At 33.0% G+C, this 22,121-nt stretch overlaps 1 protein-coding gene across 1 annotated transcript; it reads left to right on the top strand.

Annotated features, from left to right (window-relative positions):
- The first annotated feature begins 15,946 nt into the window (after positions 1-15,946).
- LOC113850284 (thiamine biosynthetic bifunctional enzyme TH1, chloroplastic) lies at positions 15,947-21,679 on the top strand. Its single transcript, XM_027480760.1, has 10 exons — positions 15,947-16,035; positions 16,273-16,545; positions 16,632-16,706; positions 17,072-17,147; positions 17,235-17,310; positions 17,619-17,753; positions 19,640-19,704; positions 19,862-19,989; positions 20,170-20,426; positions 20,926-21,679. The coding sequence occupies exons 1-10, from the start codon at positions 15,991-15,993 to the stop codon at positions 21,434-21,436; spliced, it is 1,641 nt and encodes a 546-aa protein (XP_027336561.1). The 5' UTR covers positions 15,947-15,990; the 3' UTR covers positions 21,437-21,679.
- Positions 21,680-22,121: the final 442 nt, after the last annotated feature.

Genomic DNA, 22,121 nt, shown 5'->3' with positions numbered 1-22,121 from the left:
GTTGAGGAAGGCGTCGGTTAAGAAAAAGGGAGGAAAGACAATATTTGAAGAGCTGTCGGCCTCAGACACCAGATCACCCCGAGATTAATGTTGGGCCCCATCTGAACCACTCGATTTACCCGAGTGGGAGTGTTTCCTCTTCTTCTCTCTCTTCGAGTCCTTGCTTTTTTCTCTCTTCTTGCCCTTGTCTTTACGCTTTTTCGGTTGATTCTCTGCAATGACAAGGTCTCGGGGAGGAGGTTGGGGCTCGATTGCAACAGGAATATGATCCATTTGAGGGTGTCAGTGCTCCTCAATGGGTGTGTTTTCAGGTGCCCTCGACTTCAAAGTTTTACGGTATGTCGGCACATGAACACTACGTTGGGCCATTAAACCTACAATAAAAGCAGATAGTCAAATCAATATCATTTAATTCAAAAATGAAACCACAATGACGAAACATACCATCCATGTCCAGGCGAGGTTGAGGAGATTTTAATACTAAAAGTATGTGTCAGGCGGGAAGGTCTCAAGGAAGAGAGTTTAAATAATCCAAGGCTGCTAACTCCCTAGCCGACAACATGTCCTCAGGAATCCAATCATACCGGCGAGGCACCCGGGTCCAGTGGAAGAGAAAAAGAGGATTATTTTCACTATAAAAAAAATTTCTACATATGGGATGGACGGTTACTTTGGAGAAACCAGTTTTAAAAGCTTTAAAAGACGAAGCATAAGGCTTAAACAATGGCAATTTTGGTTGTCTTATCAAGGATATCCATCTTGCTAAGTCGGATGGACAAGTACAGAAAAAATGAAGAAATAAGCCTACACTAGGTTCTATATAATGAAATTTACAAAGTACTCTAAAAGCTTGAATAGCCATCCACCCATTGGGATGGAGTTGTGTCGGCGCTATATTCAAAACCCTTAACACTCCCATTTGGAAGTTATCAAAGGGCAATTTTATACCTAACTCTCTAAACATATATTCATACACAAATAAGGTGTCGGCCATTCCGGCACCCCCTAGAAAAACAAATTCATGGTCTTTGGTTTCATCTCCACGACAGGGATCAATGGATATGGGGTAGAGGTCAGATGGCTCCCACAATGAAATGTCAACATGATCAACAAAAGATTGTAGAACCTTATTTCTTTTATACCGAGAGAAGTAGGCGGCTACCTCACCGTGTACCCACTCGTATCCGCAAACTATACAGGGGGGAAATACTGGTCTTTTCCTAGGGGGGCTCGTGCTTGATAAGGGTTCAGAAGAATCAGAATCGGTAGACTTCGATGATTCGGCTTCATCGTTGCATTCCCTAAAGCAAATCTCTACGTCTTCATGACCCCCACTCGATCCTGGACCGAATTCTACCCCCTTTTGGTTTTCTCAGCACGTTGAGTGTCAACACTAGTCTGCATAGATGACTCTGACAACGAGTTTTCCCATTCTAAGGATCCGGCCATGATAAAAATAAGGAAAAAAGAACAAAGCGTACCTCACAGTAGTCGGTTTGAAAGAAAAAGTTGGGGATGACTTCAGACCAGATCTATTATGCTCCCCATTTCCCTGCCCCTTTCCTCCAAGCTGCTGTTCAGAATGACCTGCCTCCATTCAATCCCAATGCACCCAGAGATGCCCCCAGTTCCAGTACCTCAGTGGAAGCAGAAGAAGCAGAGGAAGATGAAGACGCCACCTCATCCACCTCTGATGAAGATGCCACATAGTCTACCTTTCGTGTTTTCTTTTCTTTCTCTGCTTAGATGCCCTCAGTTCCATCAGGAGGAACATCATTATGCCCCTGAACTTTGAGTACATCATCTATAAAAAAGGGGGTGAACTCTTTGTCTCTATTTTGCATTTATTTGTAGCTTACTTTTCCTGCACCGTACTAGATAAAAGACAAAAATATTTCCTCATTTCAATTATTCTCTTTTCCTTTTAATCTACTTCTCTTTTGTATTTTGCTTTTATGCTCTAATTGCATTTCCCATCTAACTCCTATTCATTCTCATTTTTGTACATATTTACTGTCCCTATCATTTTGAACATATTTTCTTGTCGGGTGAATTGTACTTTCATTTTGCAAGTTATTATCACTTTTACCATGGTAGTGAATTGGGCCTTTCTTCTTCTTTTTTGTGTGCATATTACATGTATATTTGCATTCATCTTCTAGAACTTGCTTTGTTTCTTAATTAAATATACATTAGGCAATTTTTCATCTAGATGACACATACCCTCCCCCCCACCCTTGCACTTCATTTCCTTATTCCCCACTTCTTGCTTTTGCCAAACATTAGTCAACAACAATAATTTCATTTCCTTAATAGAGGTATTTCTTTTGAGTTGCCTCACGATTGAGTGTAAGAAACTAAGTTTGGGGTGCTGATTATTCTTGTAGTTGCTTAAGGACAAGCAATGTCTTAAGTTTGGGGTGGTGGACAACATACATGTTCATAATACATGTAAAAAAAAAAATGATTGTCAAAGTCCATGACATCACAAAAATATGATTGAATGAATGAAAAAGGAGAAAAGAAAGAAAGAAAAATATAGCAAGGTTTTTGAGTTGAAAAAGGATTTCCAAATAAGGCAAATTAAAAAAAAATGTGGTGAAAGAATGCTTGAACCTCTTAAGCTACACCATTTAAGGCATTCCACTCTAGTTGTTGTACTAAATCACTCAAAAGAACTCCCTCCTCTTGAGTACCCACTTGATCTTGTGACCCTCCTTGATTAAATTTGAGCCTATCCTAACCCCATTTGTGACCAACAAAGCCCTCATGATAGGTGATTCATTGTGTCTAGGTAAAGGAGATTGAGAATATGGGCAAGCCTATGGTAGGGTGAGGCTAAATGCATGGATTGAGAGAAAACACTTAGCCTGAAATGTTATTGAGTGATGAGTGAAACACCACCTTATGAGATGGATAATTTCTTTGCATTATGTGAGTCACATGAAACCTTGCTTGATTCTTTTGTTTCAATTTAGTGGGACTTTGCATGGAATATTTGACATGAATATGATTCCTCTGTTGAATGAGTCTATGGTTGTGAAGATGTTGGAAGTGCTAATTAAAGCATGAAGTTGATATGAAAATCTCTAAAAAAAATTTTGGATAAATCCAACCCTCTTCATTTAATTTGCTTGAATTTTGATTTGCTTGAGGACAAGAAAAAGCTTAAGTTTGGGGTTGTGATGAATCCACTTTTTATTATATTTTTACTTGCCTTTTTGGTGCTCCTTGATAGAAAAAATGGACTTAGATAGTGTAAATAATATAGAAATCACATTTTGAGTAAATATCATAGGTTTATTAATTTTTGGTTAATTTGCATTTAATTACATAGATATAGATTGCAATTTTAATTGTCTTGATAATTTTGCAGAGTTTCCAAGTTAATTTTGAGATATTTTGGCCCTTGGATGAAAGTTGCCCCCAAAGTAGCCACTTTTAGGAGCAAAAGTGGCAATTACAGCAAGTCTGGGCATTAAAGGTTCCAAAGTAGCTACTTTCAACCTTCAAAGTAGCAACTCTAGAGAGCTCCAGGGACGCCATTTGAGAAGCATTTTGCGCGTGGTCACTATTGTCTTTCAAAGTGGCTACGCGCATCCAAAGTAGCCACTTTCAGCATGCAAAGTAGCAACTCCAGAAAGCTCTAGGACGCCACTTTTGGAAGCAATTTGCACGTGGTCACTATTGCCTTTCATAGTGGCTACGCGCATCCAAAGTAGCCACTTTCAGCATGAAAAGTGGCAACTCCAGAGAATTGGCAAGCTTACGTAAATATACGCGTGGATACTTTCAAGACCCAAAGTGGACACTTTCAAAAACAAAAGTGAACACTTTGCTGACATGTCTTCCACTATAAATAGATTTTAGGAATTAGGGTACGGGGACTTGAACATTTTTATTTTTTTTCATTCTCTTTGCCAAATTAGGACATTTTCTTTCCAGAGCTTTGGAGCCTTGGGTGACAGCCAGGGATCCATTATAGGTTTTAATTTCCAATTTCCTTTTGATTCTCATTGAGTTTACATTAATGTTGTTTACGTTTCTGCATTTCCTTCTTTTAATTGTGAAGCCCATCCATATGGAGGGCTAAATTTTCTTGTAATTCCTAGTCAACTCATATGGTTCTTGAATTCTTGGGTTTAATGGCAATATTACTCTTTCTTTCCTTGGATTTATTAATCCCAATCTCTGAATGAAATGAAATTTACATGAGGAGAACATTGCTTAATAAACCCTAAATTACCCAAACGAAATTCTAATCTAAAATTGCTTAATTTTGATTAATCTTTGAGATTGCTTAATCTTAGGGATAGAGATTGGAGCCTATTAAGATGCTTAATTTTAATTGGGAAACTAAAGTTAATTTTTGCTTGTTAGATTAACTTAATTCAAGGAAAAAATAGGGGATTATTGAATCATTTGAAAGAATAGGGATAGAACTCATTGATTGACTAGGGATTACTCTTCTCAATTGATTGAATTTCACTAGTTTACATTTTACTCTTGATTAAAATCTGAAAATTGACAAACCTCCCCCCAATTTACTTGCTTTAAATTCTATGTTTACACTCGTTCGATGTATGTTCTCAACCAAAAATTTCTTGGAGACGACTTATGACAACACCCTAGTACTGCATTCATTTCTTTGCATATTTGATGAGGATTAACGACAATCTTTGTGCATAACGAGTAGCAGAAAATTGTTTTATCAGCAGCCTGGTTCTTGTTTTTAAGTTGTGGAGTGATTACTTTTTTGTCTAAATAGTGATTAAGCCCAACATGTTCTTCTCAAATAGCCTTCAAGTAGTCACTTTTTGTGCCAATAGTAGCCACGCCCAACACTTAACTTCAGATTTTTCACTCTTTGTCCAGTGTTGCCACTTTCACCCAATTTCTCCTTTAAAAGCTTTAACCTCATGATTCTTGGCTTAGAGTTCCCTACAAAATATATTCCGATTAGCAAATTTTCAAAGATATTCTATAAAATCTAAACAATTTGAATTATTTTATCAAAATCAAATTAGATTGAACGAATGACATTTTTATGAAATTTTAAGCTTTCTAACTATTTTTCTATTAGAAAACTGCTAAAAAGTTAATTAAAATACTAGTAAAATATAGATTTATCATGTACCACCTCCACTCTAAGGAAATAGTTTGAAAAATATAATAATAACAAATTTTTTTTTAAATTACAATATTTTAATATTCTCCTTACCATAGAAACCAATCACCAAACCATTATTCCACAAGCACTAATAGATGCTAGATGGGGCTCAAATGCTTCAAGCACCTGCAATTAGAACTGTTGCTTTTATTTGAATAAGTCCTTATTCCGATTTTGGATAAATGACTAGCCTTTTTTAGGCTTAATTATATTTTTGTCCTTATAAATATTGATAATTTTGTGATGAGTTTTTATAAAATATTTGTTAGGATTTAATTTCTGGAAAGTTAAGAAGTTAAGATTTAGTCTATGTTATGAACTCTCTTCTGTTAAGGACTGAGCTGACTGATAAAGAGTCTATTCAACACTCTCACATGACATGTGACGTTATTTACTTTTTAAATATTTTATCATTTAAAATTAATATTTGTTAACTACTCCCTAAACATATTTTATTTAGGAAAAAAAGTCCTCAAATCTTCTTCTCTCCTCTTCTAGTGCCCCAAAAGCTACAAAATTTCTATAAAAACACACAAAAAAGACAAAACAAACCTAAAAAACTTATAGTTTCAAGATCCAACAAATGACAAAAACAAACAAAAACTAAAATTAAATATTTTAGCACAAGTACAATTTAACATAATCTAACAATTAAAAATATAAAATTCCACAAAATTTCTAAAAATTAGAAACAAACTCAAAACTCAAATATGCAGACTTGAAAATTGATATATAGAGAGAAAAGATATAGATAATGACAAAGAGAGTGCAAGGTGTGGGTGGAAGAAGGAATTGAGTTGGGTTGGAGTTAAAGGTTAGGGAGAGAGGAGGGAGAGGGTGTGAGGTTGGGAGTGCAGGGTAGGGGTTGAGGAAAAGGTAAGAGTGAGGAAAATGGTTGTGATGGGTAATTGAGTGAAGATGAGAGGGAAGGTGTGAGGTTAGGAGTGTGGGATGAGGGGTGGGTAACGAGAACGGAGAGAGAAGGTATGGGGTAGGGGTTGGGAAATGGTAGAAAAGTGGGGATGGGGGAAGGGTTGTGGTGAGGGGGGAGAAAAGGGAGAGAGTGTGGGATTATGATAGGACCTCTCTAGTTTAATGTTTCCCTAGTTAGAGAGAAGGAGGCTCTCTAGAAAAAATAGTGAGAAAGGAAGAAAAAAAAAAAAAAAGCAAAAGTTGTAACTAAATAATTCTTTACTTTGCATTTTCATTCACACCTCCTTGTATAAAAGGTAGGTTGTTACATGAAAAGTGAATCGTCACCCATCTGTCCACTAAGATTAATGAGTCACTAGTACCTTTCTTAATAACAAATAAATATAATCATTAAACATGATAGTCTTTCATCTAAGTTGGTTTTACTATCATTCTTTTGGGTCGAGCATATGGATTAATAATAGTTGCTACTATGACGGGCATTTGGGCCATATTAGGTTAGGAGTGTGAGGTGAGGGAAGAGGTTGATGTTAGGGGTTAGAATGGGAAAGGGGTTGGAGTTAGGGAAGAAGTAAGAATAAGAGAATAGTTAAGGTAAAAGAAAGGAGAAGAGAAAGTGGAGAAACTTATTTATAAATATATAAAATATATTTATAAATTAATTTATAAATATTAATTTTAAATAATAAAATGTTAAATGTGAAAATACTGAACTGACTCTCTGTATATTAGTACTTAACAATATAAAGTTGATGATATAGACTAAATCTTAATTTTTTTAAAGGTTAAATTATAATAAAAAATTTTATAAAAATTTATCATAAAATACTCAATATTTATAGAGATAAAAAAATATATAATTAAGCTACTTTTTTTATTTTATTCCATTTCCATATGCTTCAAGAAGTGTACATGCTAAGCAGCGGGGGTGCCTCTCCCACGGCTATTAGATGGTGACTCATCCTTTTCTTTAGTTAGATTCTGCTGATGCTTAAGCTAATATTTGCACTAATAAAATAATATCAACGAAAATTTTACAAACGTTAAATACGTTGATTCACTCTATTGTAAGGCTTAAATATGGATTATACATAATTAAATTACTGTACCAAATCCACATAACATGTATGTAATTTAACCATAAAAAGTTAAGGACTCGAAATGCTGAACATATGACCCGTTAATTCGATTTTCATATAAATCGTTAGTATTCCAGTTAGGAAATTTTGTTATGTAATTATAAGTATATTGTATTAAATCATTAATGATATTTTATTAAATATTTTAAAGCACATCTAAAATAATAAATGTTTGTATTTTAACATAATAAATACTTTAAAAAATGTTTTTTTGAAACATTTTATTATGTATTTTTGGGGAGCATAATAATAAAACTTTATTTATCTAATCTCACCTGTTCACTAAGTCATTTCGATCCAAAAAATTGTTGAATTAAAGCAAAATACATGATCACGAATCTTACTAGGAGGGGAAAATAGTTTTATTAATATCAGTTTTTATAATTTGTTTAAAATTTTAAAACCAATAAATTTATTAAAAATATAATAAATATTTTATTTTGATAAAAATATTATTCTGTTCATTTGTTTAAGAGGGTAAATGATTTAAATAATATTTGTTTAGAAATTAATTACCAAAATAAAGTAAAAAATAATAATTCCTTGTCTGGGGTAAATTTTTACCACGTCAACCCAAATTTTGTATTTGACCTAGACAAAATTATTTTTTTATTTTTAATTTATTCAAATCATCTAGAAAAGGGATGAAAAACTGTAAAATTGGACATGTGTATTTGGTTTCATATAAGAATGAGACGAAAAGACCAAAAATTTGAATTAAATTTTTTTGCCTCCCAACACGTGGCCTAATCAATGTGTTTTATCGCTGAGTAGGACAAAATTATCTTTTCATTTGAGTCAGAGACGAAACACTGTGATTGGGCCACGTGTCGGCAGAGGCAATGGTAACCGTGTCTACCTCTTCCCTTCTTCCCTTCGTCATTTTTGAACAAACTGCCATTGTTGTTGTTCTAAACCTTCGCAGGTTTTTTTTTTTTTTTTATCATTTTAGAGTGATTTTTGAGTGAGATTCATGATCTATTGTACAAAAGTGTCCATATCGACTTGGATTTGCAGTGAGTTCTGGTGTTTTTGGATTGAAACTTTGAGAACGTTGGAAGAACTGATTACCTGCTTAATCGTCGCTTAATGAAGAAGAGGAACTGCTCGTCGGAGAGACACTGTCGTCCAAACAAGTTGTTGTCGTCATTGGGAACCAACCGTTGCCGAAAATCACCACCTCTGCCCCCTCCATCGAGGTTTTTCAATTTGTTTAATAAATTTATTTTTTATATTTATTATAATAGTAAAAGGTAGATTAAAAATAGAAGTTATAAAACTTTATTGATTATAATATTTTTTATAGTAATAATTAGATTAAAAATTAAATTAAATTTTGGTAAATTTGTAGATATATAAAAATAACCAGAATTTGTATAATTAAAATTTGATAGTAATATTAAGATAAAAATTAGAATTTGCATTTAGAATTATTATAGTAATTTGAAGTGTAAATTTAAAAAATTGTAAAAAATAATTAAATAAAATAATAAATAGTTAAATAAAATTCAGAATAGAAAAATAGAAAATAGTTTTATCAAATTGGTTGCTTAATTATATAAGAAATGATAATTAGAAAATAGTGTATAAAAATGATAACATAAATTCTGTTTTTTATATTAAATAACATTTAAAAATATAAATAGATATAGTGATTTATGATTAACGAATAGATAATAAAAAAAAAGGTATAGTTAAAATTGAAAGCATTAAAATTGACCATACTAATTTATATTAAAATTATAGTAGCAAAAATTTGAGTTTATAAAATAATTGAAAGAAATTTTTTTAATTAATATTGGTTAATTATGGTTTAGGGTTTAAATTATTGGAATGATATTAAATAATTTAAAATAAATAATTATAATTATATAATTTTATTTATGATGAAATAATAAATATATTTATTGAATTTAAATTTTAGAGTGATACTAATAAAATGAGATTAAGATATTAATTAAATAATTTAATCTTTAATGAAATAAGAAATTTAGTTATGCAATATAAATTTTTGGAGTGATACAAATTAGTTAAAATAAATTATTGATTATATAATTTAATTAATATTAACTAATAAAAATAAAAAATAATGAATCTAACACACACACACGAGAGAGAGAGCACGTGCGCGCGCACACACATAGATATATATATATATATATATAAAATACTTTTTAGATGGCTTCATCTTCAGGACAGAATAAGATCATTCATCCTAAACAAGAAGATCCTTCATTGTTGCACTTACAAAAGATTCACGTGACTGAACATATTTGTGATGGTTGAGAATATCCTATTTTGAAGGTTAGGAAGAGTCAATTTATTCTAACTAGTTTGGATGGTGTTCAACAGGAGATCCTTCCATATTTAGAGCTTGCGAGATTTACTGGGATTGCTCACATATGTCAGTTCCCATTAGACCTCCCTTTGATCACTGCATTAGTAGAGAGATGGAGGCCAGAGACACACACTTTTCACTTGCCTCTAGGTGAGTGTACTATCACTTTGCAGGATATATTCGTGTTGTTAGGTTTAAGAATTGATGGAAGACCTATGATAGCACCTGTTAGAGGTAATTATACTGATATTGTTGAGAAGAGTCTAGGAATTAGACCATCACGTGATGCTTTTGTTGGTAGCTTCTTGAAGATGAGTTGGTTAGACCAACATTTTACCCATGTAGCGATGCATGTACAGAATCCTGTACAGATCACCCTGTTTGCTAGGGCTTACATGTTACGATTGGTTGGAGGTTTTATGTTGAGCGATCACTCCAGTAGTAAAGTGTCAGTGAGGTACTTACCTCTGTTAGAGGATTTTGCTGTTATTGGTGAATATAGTTAGGGTCTGCAGTATTGGGAGTATTGTATAGAGGCTGTGTATGGCCACAATATTGATCAGCATGGTTTAAGTAGATTAGCTACTTTACTTGTCATGTAGACATGGGATAGGTTTCTATTTCTATCTCTTGATAATCCCCCCCCCCCACACGATTCCATCTTCCATATGCTATCAGTTAATATTAAGATACTTTTTGTTAAACTTTTATTAACATACTTTTTGTACTAACATTATCTTCATTTTTTTTAGGTGATTAGCAAACCAAAGGAATAGAAAAGGGAGGAAGGACATATCTTATTATAGATATAAATTTGACATGCTTAGTCGTGATGAGATAAACCTTGATTTGCTAATTAGATATGAAATTATAGTCATATTTCAATTTATTTATCATTTACGAAAACTAACCTTAATATTTGTTCCTTATTTACAGCTAATTTGGCAACCATATGCGGTTGATTTGATTAATTCGTTACCACCTATATGTCATAAGGGGATGGATTTATAGAGGGCCATAGTGCCTTTGATATGTTTTCAAGTGTGTGAGTGACACTAATCAGATCAAGTTATGCGTCAATTTGGTATGGTTCAACATATACCTCATCGCCCATTCCAGCCAAATGCACAACATGACTTAACCTTGCAGGGGAAGACATTAGAGAATTGGGAAGAGAAGCTTAGAGATGTGTTAGATATATGAGAGAGAAGGAGACATTGGGTCATGACTAATGACCTCAGGTTGGTCAACTAAGTTCTAACTCTGAGTATATGCGGTGATATAGAGCTCATACTAGACGTTGGATGACAAGAGACACAACTGTCTTATCATTACTTGTAAGTGTAATAAAACATACTTATATGCACGAATTTAAGTTTTGTGTTGTTGATTTGTAATGATGTTGTTAAACATACAAAAATTTGACTTGTAGGGTGATGGTCTTGAGAAAGACCACTATTTGATGACTGATGGGCATGATTCTTTTACCTTTGATGAGATGTAAGACTTGTGTTAGTCTATGCTAGTGCTGAAGAATAATTTGAATCGCATTATGGAGCCTATTTCTTTATCTGACCCTCCGATACAGAGCGACAATATTGAGGATCCAGTTATAGATGTCAGTCAACTTAGGGACTGTAAGGAAGGTAGGGGATTACAGCGTAGACGCATTGAGGTTCAAGCGATCGACTGGTATCTTCCTCCCATATCTGAGCGTCCTGATGGAGTCTTCTATGTTCCATCGCAGTTTCCTTTTCACACACAACATGTTAGCCCACCTACATATTTCCACTCATCTCAGGCTACCCAACATCCACCACAGACCCCTCCATCACCATTCATCACCATAGAGTGTTATATCCTATGTCCATCATCATTCATTACTCCGCCTCCATATGATGCATCTACTCTAACACTACCACCACCAGATCTAGATTTTGTTACTGGGACATCATATGATACCCTATATAGTCATGGAATTGATTTGAATGCTGACTTCGAAGCAGCCTTAGATGTTCCACCTCCAGAGGTACATCGTAACCCATATTGTGGAGCTAGAGATGGACCTAGGAAGTGCATCTTGACACAACATGAACCCAACCAGCCACATGAGGATTGACCTTGACATTTTTGAGCCCACTACTTGTGCATATATTTTATGTCAATGTGTTATATTTATGTTGTTCCATCGTTTGTAGCTTGACTAGTTGTTCTATGACATATGGTACTTCGTTTAAATGCATACACCGTTTGATTCACATTAACTTATGTTATGTAGATTTTTAATAAATAAAATAACATACATAAAGGCCTCTATACTACTCGTTAGGCGATATAGAAGTATATTGACGTATATTGTGACTAATTTGATGACAATTACTACATCTTGGTCTACTTTGTGACTCAATCCAATCCATTTCATTCCTAATTCGAGTTGATTTTGGTCTTCTTTTACTTCTGATTCTTGTCTCATCAGGAACTAACCTCCACTCACTGCGTGTAAGCACATTACTGTCATTTTCTAGGAGGAACCACTGTGATAAATATGTGTTGACGACACGTTGTACAAAGTAAACATCATCAACATATTGTCAAAAGTCAATACTTAACAATGCACAAGCAGCAATTACATTTGAGCATGGAAATCGATATATTTGAAATCTCCCACATTCACAGTATCTTCTATAAAGAATAACAGTCCATTTGTTACCACCTCTTTGCGTGATAGGATTGAATGTCTCTTCAACCTCAAATATTGTTCTTTCTATATCATAATGTCTCACTTGATGTGAAGATACCTATTCTTGATTTTTTTGCATTTTTAGCAACAGTTTTGAACAATACTTATTACCAGCGTCCAGATCATTCAAAGCATCCTCTCTACGCTTCACAAAATATTCAATCATTCGTCCGTAAATGCATTTGACCAGAGCAGTTATAGGTAAGTTTCTTGCTCCCTTCAAAACCTTATTAACAGCCTCTGACAAATTCATAGTCATGTGCCCATAACGGTGTCCATTGTCGTCATAACTCAAAGCCTATTTTTCCTTCGATATGTTGTTGATTCACCTCTATATTTCTGGTGATTCATTGCAAAATCTTCTCAACTTCTCTTCGAATACAATCTTCGAAGGTATATATGCTGCAAATAACAATTATTCACCATTACTTGACAATTAAAATGAATATAAGTTAAGAGCAAACCACAAAAAGATAGTCATGTTACCTAATTTCGTCAGCTGTTTTTTCAAATAAATGTTCTTGAATCTATGATTGAAATTGCTTGCTATATAACAAATGCAATAAACATGATATGCATTAAGAGGTTGTCATTCAATATGTGGGTTTGAAACAATACTTTTAATGCTTTAATGCTTATCAGATATTAAACATAATCTTGTCTTGGTTGTTATATGCACATGAATCATTGCCAAAAACCATTCCTATGCTGACAAAGTCTCTCCTTCAACAATTGCAAAAGCAAGTGGTAGGACATAATTATTCCCATCTTGTGTCATTGCAATCAACAATGTGTGACGATACTTACCATACAAAAATGTTCCATTTACCTGAACAATAGGTTTGCAAAAGTTGAATGCTTCCTTACATTGATGAAAACACCAAAATAATCGCTCAAATACTCTATATCTGTTATCCTCTTAATGCCCAACAACAAACGACTTTGTTTCAATCTTATAAACAAACCCTAGAGCATGAAATGTCATATACTCTAACCATCCTGGCAATGTAGCATATGATTCATCCCAGTTACTAAATATTCTTACAATCGCCTTTTGTTTCACCTTTCAAGCTTTCTTGTATGAAATTTTATATCCAAATTGACTTGTCATCCTTTCTTGAATTAAACTTATAGGCAATGATGATTTAAGATTAACCATATCTACATAATAACGAAACAAAAGAGGTAAGTCCCTTTATTGTCAAAAGGCTTCACGAAATAAGATTTTTTGCAAAACATACCAATGATGCATGAACAAATCAAATATGAATCTAGCTTAGTATGATCTTGAGATATTGTTGGGTTGAGACATGTATGCTTACCCTCACACCTTGTTATTTTTCACTTTGTTGCATTTTTAAGCAATGATGCTCTTATTCTCCATGGACAACCATTGTTATGTTTTAAACACTTCACATACAACTTTGTTGGTTTTAACTCAACAACAAAATAACTCTTATGTATTTTCATTGCATGCTGTTTTAAGGCATTTTTAACTTTCTCTTTGGAGTCAAATAATAAATCCACATGTAACGGATCTCCAGCAACCCATGAAATGTCATCACTAATTTCTTTTGCTTCAACTTCTTAGTCTAGGTGGTCCCAATTAATATAATTGTAGTGTGGACTTATATTCCAAAATAGCATTTCACCTACAATTACATATAAATAGACATTATTCATCATTAAAAAAAATAAACAATTTAATCAATATACTCTGTAAATATTACCTTCAACATTTTCTTGTTGTAAATTTAAGTTTGAATCAAAATCACCATCTATATCTGTATTCGATGAGTTGTCTAATGGAATATGTCTTTCATCAATATCATCATCATCACCATTGACTTCATCTTCATAACTGCATAAATTTGCACATCCTTCAAAATACATACACTTATTCATTATGTGTCGTCACTAAAAATAAATAAAAAATTCAACCAAAAATATAATTTATACCTTCTGTAATATTTATATTCCCCATTTCCATAAGGTTAGGCAGTGACATTGATAAACTTAAGTTCAACATATTTGATCCAACTCTTGAACTCTCACCAAATGCAATATCCACATATAATTCAATAACAGTTGTAAAACGTTGTTGTTGACACATTAATCATACAATCAAGGTATTCATCATCACATATATCCAATACAGTGTATTGTTTAGTGTTTCAATCAACCATAAAACGAGAAATTATTCTAGATATGAAATGATTATTACTAAGATTCAACTTGTCATGAATCTTTTTTTTTTAATTCATAAAACTTATCACTCTTCTTATCTTTATCATTATTTTGTTACCTTTAAATATCACACCTTTATTTTCAACAAAATTTTTTCCATTCTAATATACAATAATAATAATAATAATCTCACTCATCCTGCATTTATAAAAAAATAAATATCAATAAATAATTATAATTATACTTATTTCTATAAATAATTTTTAACATACACAAACATACTACTATATTTCACATCATTTTATATTACAAAAAATTTAATATTTTTTATACGTATTTTACATATACAAAATAAATATTCACAACAAATATAACATCATTTTTATTTATTACACAAGCTAATATTAACTATATACTAATTTCTATATTTTTTTTTGACAATATTTAAATAATTAATTTTTTATTTCAACATACACAAAAATATATTTACTAAATATTCATAAATTTTAACTACATATTTATTTTAGTAATTCAAAAATTATAATTTTTATAATTTATCAATTACAAAAAAACTCAAAAAAGTATCCAAAATTTACTAACCTTAATATTCTTCACATCTTCAAGAGTTTGAAACTTTTCTGCACTTCAAATTGGATCCGCATTCGCATCCATTATATATTCAAATTTTGCTGAATATTTAGGTGCAACGAAAGTGTGTTGACCGATGGTTAAAAAGCATTTCATTTCAAATGTAGACAAATTTAATATGATTTTGACACGTGTCAAAATTCTATAATTTTGTTCAAACCTTAGAGGAATTTAATGAGATTTAAATATGTGTCGAGATCCTTAGTTTTATCCCTATTTTATCATGTGTTAATTTGTGGAGTGTTTCGTCCCTCTTTTAGACGAAATAATTAAATAAAAAATAAAAAAATTAATTTTGTTTGTTTTTTATATGAAATATGGGCTGACGTAGCAAAAATTTGCCCTAAACAGAAAATTACTTTGATTTTTACTTTATTTTAGTAATTAATTTTAAAAAATATTATTTTAATTATTTAGCTTGTTTAAAATGGGTCAATATTAAAATTTTTAAAATAAAAGCTAAGATTTTTATTTTTTTAATAATTAATCACTACACAATATAATAAAATAAATTTACAATTTTACTTTTTATTAAGCTTTTAATTTAGTCCTCAAAATTATACGAGTGATCCATTTTAGTTATTGAGATTTTAGAAACTTTATGTTAGTCTCTAACCTTGCAAAATAATATTGATATTCATTTCATTCATTTTTTAATGTAAAATGACAACAGAAAATAAAAGTAAAATAGTTAAAATAAATAACTTCTCACAAAAGTTCAGCATTAGTCAAGAGTTTACTATATATATATATATATATATATATATATATATATATATATATATATATAAGCTTGGGGAGTATTCCCACCCAAATCGCGTGTGAAGCGAAGTGAATGGCGAACGCTGAGCTGCTGTGTTGCCAATTCGATGGTTTTAAGGTATCCTCAGTTCACTGATTGATAAATGTGAGTGAATCATTCAACAATAACTAACAATCTCATCTATCCAATTCGAATCTATATGTGCTGTTTGTAGCTTCTTCTTTTCTTCACTCTTTGTATAGTTTTTTTGTAACTTTCTACACACACTTCAGAACTTTTCCGTGAAAGACGCGTTGGTAACACGTTATTGTTCTATTTATCCCATTTTCCCCGTGTTTTGGGACCCGCTTTTAGGTTCCCCCATTTGTGAGAAGGAGATTGAGCTTCCCGTTTTGGAATCCACTTAGTAATCCAATTCCGAAGAATCAAAGAACACCTTTTGTGAAGCTGCAAGCAGATATGATGCACACTTCTGACCCCAAAATTCCACACGTACTCACTGTTGCTGGCTCTGATTCTGGGGCTGGTGCTGGAATCCAAGCTGATCTCAAGACTTGTGCTGCTCGCCGAGTCTACTGTTCCACTGTCATCACTGCTGTTACTGCACAGAACACTGTTGGAGTTCAGGTATTCATGAACTCAGGTGTGGGCTGTGCCCAAATGTTAATTTCATCCATAATAATACCAACACTCAAATCTGTGGCAATTGATAGGGAGTGCACGTTGTACCTGAGGATTTTGTGGCAGAGCAGTTAAACTCTGTGCTCTCTGATATGCATGTTGATGTGGTAAGTCATAATAGTGAGTGCAACAGCTATTATTTCAAGCATTTTTCCTAATTGAGCCTTTATGATTCAAGAATATTCTTTAAGATATCTCATGTTATTTCACAAGAAAACTTAAGAGGCTAAAGCACTACACCTCCTGTCATTCCATATTGGAAACCATCTCAAAACAAATAGAAACATGCCCGATTGATCCTTTGGGGAGAGGGGAGGCTTGCATTGAGCTATATTGAGATTTGATCTGCTCAGTTCTCTAAGCATGAGGGTTGCTTGCTTTCTGTTTGCCTTGATTCATGCTGATATCTTGGTTAACAGTGGCTGCTACTATTTTTTTTTGTCCATTTGAACTAATTATGCCGTGTCTCCAGGTCAAAACAGGCATGCTACCCTCTCTTAATACAGTGAAGGTCCTTTGTCAGAACCTTAGGAAATTTCCTGTCAAAGGTATTCACTTGTACAAAAATTTATAACACATTTATTTAATTGCAATTGGAGTGACTTCTGTGCTGACTTCATTTTTGCTGAAGGCAGCTCTTGTGGTTGATCCTGTCATGATATCTACCAGTGGAGATGTACTTGCTGGCCCTTCTGTTCTTGCTGGATTTCGGTATATGTTTTTGAATTTGAACTATGCTGTATCTGTTTGACATAATAGTATTTTCATATCCTCCAATCCTTCATAACAGGATCCAGATACTATTTGAAATCCTTTGATTATGTAGTTTTATGCTTAATTTTCTTTGTTGTGGGTTTCTGTCTATTGGTTTTTACAGTTTTTGGTGGAAAATAACAATTTTAAAACTCAATTTTATTTTCATTCTTATTTATATGACATTGAATGAAAATATTGTTTCAATATTTATTAATAGAACTGTCGGGAATTAACTTTGCTTATTTATTGGATTCTGAATTCAGGGAGGAGCTGCTTCCCATGGCTGACATTGTAACCCCAAATATAAAAGAGGCATCAGTTTTACTTGGTGATGTGCCACTGAAATCAGTTTCTGACATGCGTACTGCTGCAAAATTGATACATGATTTGGGTCCTAGGTTTGTTGTTTAATATATTTGAATATTTAGTTAACAATCTAACTATGAGAAAATAATATCAGTAAGTGCAATAGCCATACTGATCAATCAAATTTGTAGCAACTATAAATTAGTATATTCCTTTCTTGCTCAATGTTCTCAAGGGAGAAACATGCCTTACTCAAGGCATACTTCCTTATGAATATAACAACAACCAAATTAGGTGAGGTTTGCTACATGAATCACATGATATTATTGAGCTTGGTCAAAAATTAAATTTTCAAAAGTCTAGTTAATAAAAATATTTCTTTTAATAACTTCGTCTAAGGATTTTTTGGTTTCCTTGACCTCTCTCTATTGGACTAAATGTTATGCAATCTACTTTTTTTACTGGCGCCTACAAAGGTATTTTTTGCATATAATTGAACCATTTTAGACAATTTTCAGTCATCTTTTCCACTTTTGGTACTACAATATTCTCTTATATACTATCATTTTGTATCATGTTATTTCTCGTGTGTTTACTCATCCACTTAAACATTCTCATTGCTGCTCACTTTTTTCTCATGTTATTCTTGTAAGACCCAAAATTTACTATCATATAGGATAGCTTATCGACTTGCAGTAAAGTAAAACTTTCCTTTCAGTTTGATAGGTATTTTATGATTACAAATAACTCCTAATGTCGTTTTCCACTTTAACCACCCAACTTATATTTTGTAAGTAACATCTTCATTAATTTCTCCATCATCTTGTATAATTGATCGCAAGTACCTAAAATTAGAAACTTGTGGTATAATATTATCTTCAATTTTAACTTTCAATAGATGATTTTCATTTTGTTTTTTGTTAAACCTACAATGCATATACCTTACCTTATTTTTACGCAAGCTTTGTAACTCAAGTTTAATATTAACCTCTTTTTTTCAATCCTCAACTAACACTATATTATCTACAAGGAGTAGTACTGAAGGATAATTTTTTGTAAATCATTTGTAAGCGCATCTAAGACTAGATTAAACAAGTAAAAGACTCCAAGCAAAACTTTGATGTAAACTTATTTCAATTAGGAAGTCTTTAGATAAACTATTTCAAATGAATAATTTTTATAAATTATTTTTACTTGGATATTTAGAACTATGAATGAAAAAACTTCTAAAATCAGAACCACATGGGTGAAATTGTTTGTATGGTATACAATTGTAAAAATATTTGCTATATTGTAGGAGCATTGCATCACTTTCATTTTTTTAATAGTTTTGTTAACATCAACTCTTATAACTGATCTTAAGTATACAAAACAAGTAAGCTTTTATTGGAAAATAATGTATTTTACGTATTTTTATTTTTTATGTAATAAATACCCACTTTTCTTATAAAACCTTACTTTTGAAAGCTTAAAATCAACTCTAGGGGCTGATGTTAACATTTTCATTTTCTTATTACTTCTTTTCTTTAGACTTTTACCAAGAAGCTTTGGAAGAAACTATACCCTTGATGCTGTTTTTATCTAAATGGTTGATACAATATCCAGAACATGGACCCGGAGACTTCTAGCTAAATGTTTCCAAAAGAACGCACTATGATTTATACATTTTTCATGTCATGCACTTGTAATGGTGTTTGATAATGTATGGAAATACAGTAATTATTTAAATATCTATTATGGCCCTGAGTTGAGACAACATTCTGCATTTATTGTGCTACTGTTTATATTGACCTGGATAAATTAGATTGTTAAATTGTTTCCCTTGAGCAATGATGCCCAAGCAGCCCAACAACTGCTTTGCATGATGGTGTTGTATATGTAAAGTGTTATGCATCATGGACAGAGGTCATAAAAATAAATATGACAATTTCCAACTTCAAAGTAGTGTGCCTTTACATATAATGAATTTTCATTGCAGGAATGTACTTGTAAAAGGCGGTGACCTCCCTAATTCATTGGATGCTGTTGATGTATTCTTTGATGGTGAGATTCAGGTCTCTGATTCTATGAAGCACAATAGCTTCCCCAAAAAAAAAAAGAATCTGAGATACAGCAGCTGTTTTTTCCCTATACTTTTTCCTAGTGTATGTCCAAATCTTTGTTAAAAATGATCACCATTTCTAGGTCTTGAGTTTTGCAGGTAAGGAATTCTACGAGTTGTGCTCATCACGTGTAAATACCTGCAATACTCATGGTACTGGTTGTACTTTGGCATCATGCATTGCAGCAGAACTCGCAAAAGGTTCATCAATGCTTTCTTCAGTTAAGGTTTGTTCAACTATCTCAGTTGACATTAATATTTAAGGACCTCATTTGGCAATACCCATGATTCACTCTTCCTTTTTTTCTTCGTAAATAAAATAAAGAAAGAGCAAATGAAAAAAAAAAGAGAATGAAGGATGGAATATGCTATAATTGTAATATTTTTATATGTCTGGATTTTGACAGATAGCTAAACATTTTATTGAGGCTGCCTTGAATTACAGTAGAGACTTGGTCATTGGAAATGGAGCTCAAGGCCCTTTTGACCATTTTTTGGCACTTAAGAATATCAATCAGAGTTCTTGTCGGCAGAGTAGGTTCAATCCAAATGACTTATTGTTATATGCTGTTACGGATTCGGGTATGAATAGGAAGTGGGGCCGTTCTATTGCTGAAGCTGTTAAGGCTGCTGTAGAAGGAGGTGCTACCATTGTTCAATTAAGGTTTGTTTCTTTAGATGTGCTTTTCTGTTTTTGTATTATCCTATACATGTTGCAGAATACCTGAGTTTCCTCATTTCTTGTGTTGCTGTCTTTAACTGGTTGAAAATCAATCAGGGTATCAAAACTGTTTATAATCTCACTCAGCTAAGTTTATCATCACCTAAATCTGTCTATTCCACTTCTTTGATCATATCTAAACTCACTTTAACCTATTAATTAACCCAACTGTCTCTGGTTGGCTATCTAGCATCATCCCTTCCAAATTCCATGAAAACAGATATGTCTCATAATTGAAGCAACGTTAGGTTATCCTATAAAGGAAAGCATTGAGCTGAGAATAATTTTGTTGTGCCTTGATTACGAATTTATAAAGTGAAATCTCAGATCAATGTTTGCTTGATCATAATTTATGTTTCTGATGATGTATGTTTGGTTTTTGCTTCCTGTTAAGACTTCAGCATGAATCATTTTAGCCTTATTTACATTTCTGGTTTTTCAGGGAAAAGGATGCTGAGACTCGGGACTTCCTTGATGCTGCCAAAGTATGCCTTAAAATATGCCGTTCCCTTGGAGTCCCTCTGCTTATAAATGATCGTATAGATGTGGCCCTTGCTTGTGATGCTGATGGTGTTCATGTTGGTCAATCTGACATGCCTGCACGTCTTGCTAGAACTCTCCTTGGGCCTGAAAAGATAATTGGTGTATCATGCAAGACGCCAGAGCAAGCCCAACAAGCATGGATTGATGGTGCCGATTACATTGGTTGTGGTGGTGTATATGCCACTAATACAAAGGCAAACAATCGTACGGTAGGCTTAGACGGATTGAAGGAAGTATGCAAGGCCTCTAAACTGCCTGTGGTTGCAATTGGTGGCATTGGTCTGTCAAATGCACATGCAGTCATGGAAATTGGTGTACCAAATCTGAAAGGGGTTGGCGTCGTTTCTGCTTTATTTGATAGGGAATGCATTTTGACTGAGACAAGAAACTTGCACGCCATAATAAGTTAGGCATCATTAGGGGTACAATGAACAAACCGGAATGTGAGAGCACTTTTGTTGAATTTTAGTTAAAAGGAGTGGTTACTAGAGCTCTAGTCGCTTTCACCTTTAACGGAAATATACACCTGCTTATTCTTTATGCCTCTAAACTTGAAAAATCCCAATTAAGGAATTTTTGCAATGCTTATTACTGGGGAAGAACAAAACATATTTGGACGTTCATTTATATGCCTTTGTGGGGTGTTCGTACCTGCAAGAAAACTGCTGTTTGTTTATTCTCTTTTAATTGTGCTAGCGGTAGCCCAGTTTATGGCAGTCTTAAAATAATCAGTCAGAATATTTTCAACGCCACCGTTTTCCAATGATATAATAATGCCTCAGTGGTAGAACGTTAATTAAGAGAGCATTGACCAAATAAAAACATAATTTAACTGAGTATAAAAAACGTGTTTGTTATTTGCAAAATAATAAAATAAAAAATAACAGCCCAGACTTGTTATCCCTCTTCTATTTAGTTCTCTCCCTCAGTTAGCATGCGTTTTGCGAGCTTTGTCTGAGGTTCCTTGCTTGGTGCAAGAAACATAATCGATCTGGAAATACAAATATGAATCGGTATAACCCCATTGATGAATACTCCTTTTCACTTGCGTTCCAATTAATATCAGAAGTTTAAAGTTGGGTGTGTGGTGAATAT

Source organism: Abrus precatorius, unplaced genomic scaffold, assembly GCF_003935025.1.
Source record: "Abrus precatorius isolate BTA unplaced genomic scaffold, Abrus_2018 Scaffold10, whole genome shotgun sequence".
In the NCBI taxonomy this organism is placed as follows: Eukaryota; Viridiplantae; Streptophyta; class Magnoliopsida; order Fabales; family Fabaceae; genus Abrus; species Abrus precatorius.
This window is presented reverse-complemented; position numbering and strand designations above follow the sequence as displayed.